This window comes from Ananas comosus, unplaced genomic scaffold, assembly GCF_001540865.1.
Source record: "Ananas comosus cultivar F153 unplaced genomic scaffold, ASM154086v1, whole genome shotgun sequence".
Taxonomy (NCBI): Eukaryota; Viridiplantae; Streptophyta; class Magnoliopsida; order Poales; family Bromeliaceae; genus Ananas; species Ananas comosus.
This window is the reverse complement of record NW_017893362.1, coordinates 20,144-31,353: the sequence shown is the minus strand read 5'-3', so window position 1 is coordinate 31,353 and position 11,210 is coordinate 20,144. Positions and strand designations below refer to the sequence as shown.

Here is an 11,210-nt window from a genome sequence, read left to right as displayed (position 1 = left end):
AAGAGTGTCATTTCACATGCAAGTTTACTATACAGTTTTCTCTCAACTACATAGAGGTTATAAAACATGACATATGACATATGTATCTTAGGCATTCAAAATTTAATTTATACTCTATCTAGTATGAATATGCATGATTTTTCATTTTACAATAATGATAATGACATAGGAGGAGTTCACCCATTTCAGTGAGGTCAAACCCACCGGATACCCCTCGAAACCCCTTCGTTTGCGTGAACGGAGTTGTCCACAAGTCTTCTAGCTTCCTAACAAAAATTCCAAGAGGGTTCACAAGTCAAACCCACCAGAGTTGTCCACAAGTCAAACCCACCAGAGTTGTCCACAAGTCAAACCCACCGGAGTTGTCCACAAGGCTTCGAACAAACATCCCACGAATTCCTCAAAAACCAACCCATGAAAGATAGAAATATACCTTGTATGGCTATGAACTCTACCAAAGCTCCAATGAGAGCTAGAATACCTCAATTCCAACCTAAAGGAAAGCATTGGAACCATCAATTTAGCCCCTAAGGCTCTACTAAGAGAAAACCCAAAATAAAACCCTACTTTCCAAAACTGGGTTTTCATCCCAAAAATCCTCTCCAAGCACAATCTAAGGAAGAAAATCAAAGCTACTAACCTCTCCTCAAGCTCCAAACCAAGCTAGAAGGTGCTAGGATTGGAGATCTTTTCTCAACAAAGCTCTAATCCTTTACTCCAAAGCTTCTCCAAGGTTCAAGTGGCAACACCCATGAAGAAGAAGCAAAAAAAAGGAGATTAATCCATGAAATCTCTCAAGAAAAATAGAGGAAATCAGGAGAGGGGAAGAGGAGAAGTTTACCTCTCTTCTCCTCAGGTTCCAGCATAAAAGAACCCCTCATGGGGGTGTGGGAGATTATATAGAGGTGTAACAATCCCAAAAAGACCTCTCAAAATATGCAGTCTGCAACTGCACTGCGTACTGGTACGCGGGCTGGAGTACCGGTACGTACCCTGCAGTCGAACGCGCAAACACGAGCCTTTGTCAAGGAAACAGATTGCAGTGTACTGGTACCCCCGCGATGTAGTACCGGTACCAGGCGCCAGTATCGGTACTCGGCCAAGTCAGTACCGGTACTCTGCCACGTAGAGCTCAAAGCCGAGAGCACCCTCTCTCGGTTGCGCGACGGGGTTCCGGTACCCCTCTCTGGTACCAGTACCCAGCACCCCAAAACCTACAGTTTTGAGGTTTTGGTGCTAAATACCCACTCTCGCTCCTCAAGACGCGAGTAATAGGTCGGAACACAGTCTACGACCCTCAGGAATACCATAAATAGCTAAAAATACTATTCTAACACTGGAACCTTGCAATTTGCTAAAGTTCAGTGTGCTACAGGGGAGGTCTGGCTTTGAAGGGTAGTTGACAGGAAGAGAGGGAAACGGAGATGGAGAGAGAGGAAGAGAGGTCTAGAGAGGGGTGAGAGAGAAAGAGAAAGGGCTCTAAAGGGGGAGGGGTGGTTGGGGGAAGAGAGAGAGGAGGTGCGTGTGGGGAAGCATTCATCGTCACCGTTTAGACACGGTAAATCGTTTATATTGTCTAAACACGATAAAATGACTCACCGTGTTCAACTTAATATTTCTCCTCACTTGCCGCTCGTGTGGCACTCACGTGGTAAAGAGAGAACCAATTTTATGAATGTAAATTTTATGATACTATTTGTTAAAAAAATTTGTTAGAAGGCTAAACACAAAAAAAAAAAATCCTTTAATTTTTGTTGCTGTTCCAATCCTTTAAATTTTTTTTTTGGTTGCTGTTCCATTCGAACATCTAAAATGACACTCTTATTACTAAGCTTTAAAACGAGCAGGAAGTAGGATTGTGTTACTATTGTGCCCTGTCCACAACGAAATTTGGCAAGCGCGGATTTGATGACGTGGTCCAAGATTCATCATCTCTGACGAACGGTCCATAATCGACCGTGTGTACCTGGACTTTTTGATTTTTTGCATTTTTGCATTTTCATTTCCTAAAAGAACCTTTTTTTTTTCCTTTTCTTTTTTTTTTTGACTTTTTTAACTTTTTCATCAGCCAATTGCCGTCCAACCTGTCGCTGTATATATTTCTCACATACAGACGCCTGCTCTGGCTCCTCCTCTTTCCGTTTCACTCCTCGACAAGTGTCGTCGCATCGATCCTTCTCTTCCTCGCCTTCTTTTTCCATCTAACTTTGTCAATTTGAATCTCCATCCATGTCGGAGGAGAAGCACTTCAAGTACGTCGTCCTCGGCGGCGGTGTTGCCGGGGTGAGTTTTTTTTTTTTGTTATTTTCTTTTTTTTTTCTCACCCCAATTTCTTATAAGAAATCTCTTGCCCGTGATCGTTGCGATCTGTCGCCCTTTTTTGCTCTTTTTTAATATTCGTTATCTAACTATCTCTTGCCCCTGATCGCTGCTGTCTGTCGCCCTTTTTTGCTCTTTCTTAAGAAGAATTCCATTACTAAATGGAAGTTTTTGCTGTGGACGATAAGTCATAGTTAAAAAGCAGAGGTGACTTTTTTTGGTTTTATGCAATTGTTTTTCTTCGGATCTGAGCAGCTGGACTAGTTAGTAAAGCAATTTGCTGAATTATTGAGATTTTCTTTGTTCCATTGGTGGCCGATTAATTGGTGAGCTTATGGTCTGAATTTGTAGGGTTATGCGGCAAGGGAGTTTGCTAAGCAGGGGCTTAACCCCGGAGAGCTCGCTATCATATCGAAGGAAGCGGTATGAGGAGTGTATATTTCTGATGCAAGTGATAATTCTTTTGTTGCTGGGAATTTTTGCTTCTATGATCATATGATGTTTAGTTGGTAATAACACTTGCTGCCGTTGTGGATTCAGTGGTTAAAAGCCGAATGGTGGATTGGTCGTTGTTGCGCTTATTTAGCAAGTAGTGACTGACGTTAGCAGGTTTTAATGGCCTTGTTGGATTAGGTTACTTTCTTAGCGAAGATAGTATTGTTCTCAATGGATCAAGAAAAAGGTCCCCTCTTGTTCTTTCGGATACATTTGGTTTTACGAAATGAGCTGTCAGCTGTATGTTTTATTGACTAACTAGATCATCGGATCTAATTTCATTTAAGGTCTCCAGAGAGAGACAAGAAAAAAAAAAAAAGTACAGAATAATACTCCAAAATCATACCTGATCATGATGCTTTATCTGATCTTGCATTTCTGCTGTCTTTGTCTGTTATCTCTCTCCAAAATTATACCTGATCATGATGCTTCATCTGATCTTGCATTTCTGCTGTCTTCGTCTGTTAGCTCTCTCTCTCTCTCTCTCTCTCTCTCTCTCTCTCTCTCTCTCGTTGCGAGTCTGGAATATAAAAAGATTTTATTATTGCTACGTAAACTATTACTGATTTCTTTTCTTGTGTTATCCTGATTTGTCATCTATAAGGCATGGGCAATTGGGCAAAAACTTTGTAGATAACATAAGTTAATCAACTCTATATTAGAGTTTTTCTTCATGCTCCGATGATCCTTTAGAGTAAAAGACAGGAATGTAACTAGTAAATTAGTTTTACTCAGTAATTTCATGCTTTTATTTGCAATGACCATTTTTATCACTGAATTGAACATTATTTAGGAGCATATTCCTTGTTTTCCCTTTTCATTTTGGTGTGTATTTCTTACTGCTGTTGTGGTTCAGGTGGCTCCATATGAACGTCCGGCGCTTAGCAAAGGATACCTTTTTCCTCAAGGTAAATTTCCTCATTCATTATGGAACTAGTTACTTATCATTCTAGACAAGAGTTCTGTCTTGAGTTCTTTTGCTTTTTTCTTTTTTATGTTTGTGTGTGCGCCATCCTTTTCTTTTCTCTCTCTGTTTTCTTTTATAACCCAAAGTTAGGCCTTGTCAGCTGCCATAGTGGACCCAAATATAGGCCATGGTGCAGATGAAGTTACTTACGGGTCCAAAAATCCTCTTGTTATATCTGGAAAATGCATTAGAAATTAAGAATTTAATGTACTCGCTTGTTGAAACGCTCAGCCAATTGTTTCATAAGGGAGGCAAATGTTACCTCATGCAACTAGCTTTGGCTTTCAAATCTTGAAAATGCAAACGTGAGATGAATTTCTCACAAAATTTATTTCTTTATTGCTTACTCCGCATCTATCATCAAATCATTATTTAGTTTGTGGAAGGTACTTTTACGTGTCATGTTCTACTCATTCTCAAATATGTGGCTCAACTAGTCATCAGCTTAGGTTCCAGATGAAATGGTTATGGAGAGAATGGAGCTGTCTCATTTTTATAGCTTGCACAGTCTGCTTTAGTTACAATTTCTCCTTGTTGTTTTACCAGTTCATATTACTTCTATTGTCATAAGCTTGAAAAGGAGAAAAACTATCAGTAATTATTGGGCCTCTTTACAAAAGGGTTCTCTCATTGTCTGTCAATGCTAATAGTGCCTTTACGTTTACACGTCCTGAGTTACAGGTGCTGCAAGACTTCCAGGCTTTCACGTGTGCGTAGGAAGTGGAGGTGAAAGGTTACTGCCTGAATGGTATTCTGAAAAAGGTGAAATTTGTTTCTTTCTTTTGATTTGATTTCATTGGAATGATATTTTACTAAAGGCAGTCCTGAACTTCTGATGTATACCTATATTCTATACTAATCAGCATTGACTTGGATCATGCATTGAGTTCGTCCTGTCGTCTATGTCTAGATTTGAGTATCAGAGATAGAAGATATGAAGGTTACTAGCTACGACATCTTACTCATGATAAAAGTGCGGAACTATGTGAACAAGGATGAATTGGATCAGTCCAAATTGAGCTGTAGTAAAGGGCCTCTTAGTAATGTCCATTAGTGAAATATTTTATAAGATTTAGATAATATTTTTTGAAATATAGATGTGTGTCAGATCCTCTTGGCTAACATGAAGTTTTGTAGCTTTAAGTTGATAGAATTTTTTTAAGTGTTAAGTATGGAGCAAAAGTGTTGAGTGGAAAAATTCAACTAAGGGCATGTTTGGTTCATGATTGGAATAGGAATGGAAAATGGAATTGGATTGTTTTGGAATGGGAAATGGAATGACGAATCATTCAAAAATGTTTGGTTCATTATTGGAATGGAAATTGGAATGAAAATTTAAAATTTTTGAGAGAGGGTTTTGATTAAGAAAGAAAAAAGTGATGAAGGGAGAGGAGGTAGGTGTTGGTGAAAGAGGATTTTGAATAGTTTACTTTGAAATGAGCCAATCCGGGATTCAAAGCCGGATTGGATCATAAATGGATTTGACCATTCCCATTCCGGAGTGGAATGGGAATCGGAATTCGATTCCTATAAAACAAACGGCAACTATTGGAATCAATGAATTCCATTCCGATTCCATAGTCTAAAATAGGTGGACCAAACATGCCCTAAATGTCTTCTCGATAAGGTACTTTGTCGGTTTTGTTAGCCATAGAATTGTGATTTCCTTTACTTAAGGTTACACAAGATACTTTTGAAGTAACAATATTAGCGAGTCTTCTGCTTGTCATCATATTTTTTAATGTACTACCATACTGGGCCTGAAGTATCAGTGATAACCCTTCTTTTCAAAAATTACTTTGAAAGGTTGATTCATATGCAAATACCGCCACTTTGCTAGCCATCATGATCAGTAACTTTAGTGGAACTTCATCTCTTAGTAATGCGATCTTGGTATGACCAAATTTATCTTGGTTTTACTACTGCAATGGTAATATACATTTTTACGCCACTACATTCTTTGCCGATATTTTAAGTTTGTAACTATCTTTCTCGAAGTCTTTATCTAGGCCTTAATGCTAACAATGGTTATTTCTTGTGGCAGGCATAGAATTAATACTCAATACTGAAATTGTGAAAGCTGATCTTACCTCCAAGACTTTGACTAGTGCAACTGGAACGGCCTTTACTTATGACATTTTGATAATTGCTACTGGTTCCTCTGTACGTTGTTTTAGAATGAGCAATGTTTTTTCTGCAATATGCTCTCAATTGTGGAATTTCTATTTCTTTTTAATGTGGATGGACTGTAGCTGTAGCTTATATAATATGCTTTGCAATATATATATATATATATATATATATATATATATAGAGTAGGTCTCCCGTGCTTTCGAAAGTACGGAGGCTTCCGTGCTTGTAAGTTGTTTTTGATGATAGGACATCCGATTCGACGATCGGCTCCATTAGGCATAATCTACGCTATTAGAACTATCTAGAAACCAAATTTCATAATTTTTCGACATCATTAACCAAGTGATCAAAGGATCTCAAAAATGACTATTTTAACGGCCGATGTGGCACGTTTGTAAGTTCAACGGTGTAGAAGTATCCAAGTTACATGAAACTTTAATAGAAAATTCTACTTAACATCAAGAGCAAGAATAATACTTTCGATTTGAAATTTGAGCCTTTTATTACTGTTTTTTATAAGATTTTTATTTTCAGCCGTTCATTTTGAGACTACTCGTTCACTAGGCAAACGAAGTAAAAAAATTATGAAATTTAGTTTCTAGATAGTTCCAATAGCATAGATCATGTCTAACGGAACCGATCGCTGAATCGGATGTCCCATCATCGAAAACAACTTACAAGTATGGAGGCCTCCGTACTTTCGAAAGCATAGGAGCCTAGCTCTCTCTCTCTCTCTCTCTCTCTCTCTCTCTCTCTCTCTCTCTCTCTCTATATATATATATACCCTATATATATATATATATATATATATACATAATATATCATATTAGAACAAGGCTAGAACACTTTATTAATTAGCACCTAAGTCATTGGGTGCTACTTAAGTTTTTCGGTCCTTGATGAACGATGTACGGTTTAGGATGATAGTGGTTCTCCTGAGGGTTGAATGGGTGGTGGTTGAATAGTATGGGGAAAAAAAAAGTCCTTTAAATCGGGTGAAAATGATCAAAGGGTAGATCTAACAGTAAGAAACATTTGATAGCGCAAGTTGCTTGGTGCTTATCAATCATTGTAGCCGGACTCTCTCTCTCTCTCTCTCTCTCTCTCTCTCTCTCTCTATATATATATATATATATATATATATATATATCTTTCCAAGTATCAAAAGGCTGTTCCTGTTTTAGATAAAATCTTAAGTTTCATTCATTTTATTGTTCAGGTCATTAAGCTCTCTGACTTTGGTGTTCAAGGAGCAGATTTCAACTACATACTTTACCTGAGGGAAATTGATGATGCTGATAAGCTTGTTGCAGCAATAGAGGCAAAAAAAGGTGGAAAGGCCGTGGTTGTTGGAGGTGGATACATTGGTCTTGAACTTAGTGCAGCCTTGAGAATCAACAACTTTGATGTCACGATGGTGTACCCTGAACCTTGGTGCAGTAAGTTCAGTTCGATAATTAAAGCTTTATCTGATTTTCGGTCAGTTCATAGTTGTTTGGTAGTTTATCAAAACATTTTGGTTAGGGTTCTATCTGTTTCGGATATAGCAATCCGATCGTCCATTATCCTAGTTTTGAGTTTGTTGGCAATTGAATGCATCTTAATTTAACCTTTGTTTTATGTAGTGCCTCGGCTTTTTACGGCTGATATTGCTGCATTCTATGAGGGCTATTATGCTAATAAAGGGGTCAAAATTGTGAAGGGTACAGTGGCCGTTGGGTTTGATTCTGATAAAAAAGGGGATGTAAGTCTCTATTTTATTGCTCATTTAAATTTCCAGCTCTTAGGAAGTTTGGATTGATCACATTGTTTATTTGTTCAGGTGACTGCAGTAAAACTTAAGGATGGGAGAGTGCTTGATGCTGATATTGTTGTTGTTGGTGTTGGTGCAAGACCACTGACAACTCTCTTTAAAGGTCAGGTTGCAGAAGAAAAAGGCGGAATCAAGGTCAGTTTATGCCCTATGCATTATGTTCCTTTGTTGTCTACTACTTGAGCATGCATGCATCAGGTATTTGAAGTTTACCTTTTAAAATTTAGGGAAACATTCGATGTGAGTACTCTTTGGGATTCACCCATAACTGACTTGAAAGTCAGTTTATATTGAAGTGTTATTGATATAGTAATCTAAGCATCGACGAGATCATTTTATGATTGCGAACCTGCTTTCTATAAAAATAACCTCAGGTTGAGTGTAAGCTTTATCGCAGAATTTTCTCTAGAATTTCTGGTAATGGTAGATTGGATCTCTTTAGAGGGGCCTAACAACCTAAGTTAGGTGGTAAGGCACCTTGGTGTGGGGCCATATGTCAGGGATAGGAAATTGGTTAGTGCTCAAAAAAGATTCTGGCCCTCGTGGCCTCTCCATGCTTGGTTGTTTGGGTGGGGCTTTTAGGGCGTTGAGGTTCTGGTGGCTATGTGAAGCAATTAAAAAGAAAAAGGAAAATATCTTTTGAGGGGAAAAGAAAACGAAAACTCTGTAGCTTTTAGGGTGTTGAGGTTCTGGGGGCTATGTGAAGCAATTAAAAAGATAAATGAAAATATCTTTTGAGGGGAAAAGAAAACGAAAACTCTGTAGCTTTTAGGGTGTTGAGGTTCCGGGGGCTATGTGAAGCAATTAAAAAGAAAAATGAAAATATCTTTTGAGGGGAAAAGAAAACGAAAACTCTGTAGCTTTTAGGGTGTTGAGGTTCTGGGGGCTATGTGAAGCAATTAAAAAGAAAAATGAAAATATCTTTTGAGGGGAAAAGAAAACGAAAACTCTGTAGCTTTTAGTGCTATGCGAAAGGAATTGAAACTATTTACTGCTCATTTATTTTGCAAGTCAGTTCCAGGTTTAATACAAAAATAGGTGTTCTGAGTAAATTCTTTGGAAGGACCTCGATCATTTCTCCTTATTTTTTTTTGTTCTTCTTTAACTATCCAATGAAGTCTCTCTCTTTCTCTCTCTCTCTCTCTCTCTCTCTCGCGACTGAACAATGTTTATCTAATTTACTAGATTATCTATCACTAATTAACATGTACTCCGTATTGTGGCAGACGGATGGGTTCTTTGAAACAAATATTCCCGGTGTGTATGCTGTTGGTGACGTGGCCACCTTTCCTATGAAGTTGTACAGTGAATTGCGGAGAGTTGAGCATGTCGACCATGCCAGAAAATCTGCAGAACAGGCAGTGAAGGTTCGCCATTCTATTCTACTAATTTTCTTCTTCTAACATTGTTGGCAATGTTAAGTAAAAGCACCAAATATCATTTGCTTTATTCAGGCAATCAAGGCAAGTGAGAAGGGAGAATCTGTTGAGGAGTATGACTACCTGCCATTTTTTTACTCCCGCGCCTTTGATCTATCGTGGCAGTTCTACGGGGACAATGTTGGAGACACGGTTATTTTCGGTGAAAATGACCCAGCATCGCCTAAACCTAAGTTTGGCTCTTACTGGGTTAAGGATGGTAAGGTATTTGGGGCTTTCCTCGAAGGCGGGTCACCAGACGAGAACAAGGTGATTGCCAAGGTAGCAAGGGTCCAGCCACCTGTTGCAGATGTGGAAGAACTGAGAAAGGAGGGCCTCCAATTCGCTTGCAAAATATAAATCCAAATAATTGAGAAATCATGCTGTTTTCCACTGTCAGTGAGTGCCTTAATCTGGTCTCTGTCCATCAAATAATTAAGATAGTTCTTCTGGTCAACTTTTGTGATTTCCTGTAATCTATCTTATTGTGTTGTGTAATCTCGTGTTTCTAGATTATGATAGTAAGTTGAGTATGGTGTTTGGTCGGATTGATCCCACACTGAGCAAACTAGTGAAAATAAACTTTCGAATCAACAAACACCTCGTGATCTAAGCCACAAAATGCAGCAGATGCTTTTAGTATCCATCACATACTGAGAAAACTTATCTGTATCTTTTGGTGAACTGTGTGTTCTCCGCAATATTTCTTCATGTAGTGTTTGGAACTTGGGCTGATTTTGACGCACTGTTCATTCCATATTTTATTAACTTTCTAACATAAAGTGTTCTTGAGATCTGTTGGGGTTCCGGTGAGCCGTCGCTCTTCATCACAAAGACAGAAGTAGGGGAGTAAGATATCTACAAATAAAAGCTAATACTCTAAAAATGTGTTAATTTCACTGTTTGCCTCAGCTTTTTCAGAGGTTTACCTTTCCCTTCCGTTCTTTTGAAAGAGAACATAGTGCGCTGCATTTTTATGATGTGTTGAATTTTCTTAGCAATGATTATAAATACCTTACTATTTAGGGATTTGTTTATAAAAATTAGAAGAAAAAGGTAGTCTGAGGATTTTATTTTTAAAATGCACCGTTGTATTGTAACGTGAGGACGTGAAATGCCATGGCGTACATCTTGCAACCTTTAAACGAGTGGTTCAATTTTATTTACTCCTTTGGAAGTTAAAGAAAAGAAAGGTGTCCACCTATGCAGGTATCTCCTAAAAACTCTAGCTAGACGCGACTCTCTTGCCATGGTCCCTAACTTCTCTCGCAGTGGAAGGCTCTGAAACAAAAATAATAAATACATGAGGGTGAGAACTATTAAACAATAGTTTTCAGTAGGTAAGCTGTCGAGAAAAGCGAATTACGCCACTAGGTCAACTGAGGCAACAGTAGAAAAATGACTAATAGTAAAGTATGAATAATTTTCGAGAATTAAAAGTTCTAGCACTACTATGCCTCCAATTTACTATGTTATTTAACATGTATGAAATCTATTCTATTACATGAATGAGCATTAAATAACTAATGAATATGTCCAATGTCATGCACTATCTAGCACTGATGTCCGATCATTAAGTTTAATTGTCATTACCCAAATCAATGAGAACTTACACAAGGTATAGTCCCGGCTTGCGCCGTACCTAATGGCCCCGTGATAGTCAATATTTTTCCGCTAGAAATGAGCCTCGCCCACGGCAATTCACTTCGGCGCTCAATTCTGCACGGGCGAGCATAATGTCGTAAAGCCTAACTCCGGAGTGCCGGCTTTTAGGGAGCGACCCCCACAAGCTTATCCGAATGAGCACAATGACAAGTAAGCGTAATCAACAACATAGGGATTTCATTCGTCATGTCTAAAATATGGTATGTCAACTAGCGACCTAGAGGTCGAGAATTATGTCACAATGTTAAATTATAATTGTTTAACTAAATTAAGTACAACATGTTTAAATTCATACTTTGCCACTACCATACAATATGTTACATTTACCTTGTCTATAACAAATATATTGATTAACATGCAAGTTGATCCATTAATTCCATTAACCATATAAGGTCTAAGA

General features: G+C 38.3%; 1 protein-coding gene across 1 annotated transcript; it reads left to right on the top strand.

Annotated features, from left to right (window-relative positions):
* Positions 1 to 2,118: 2,118 nt before the first annotated feature.
* Positions 2,119 to 9,794, top strand: LOC109705775 (monodehydroascorbate reductase-like). The gene is made up of 10 exons (XM_020226560.1): positions 2,119 to 2,283; positions 2,671 to 2,742; positions 3,671 to 3,722; positions 4,463 to 4,543; positions 5,826 to 5,944; positions 7,134 to 7,353; positions 7,540 to 7,658; positions 7,737 to 7,862; positions 8,954 to 9,094; positions 9,182 to 9,794. The coding sequence occupies exons 1-10, from the start codon at positions 2,230 to 2,232 to the stop codon at positions 9,503 to 9,505; spliced, it is 1,308 nt and encodes a 435-aa protein (XP_020082149.1). The 5' UTR covers positions 2,119 to 2,229; the 3' UTR covers positions 9,506 to 9,794.
* The last annotated feature ends 1,416 nt before the right edge of the window (positions 9,795 to 11,210 follow it).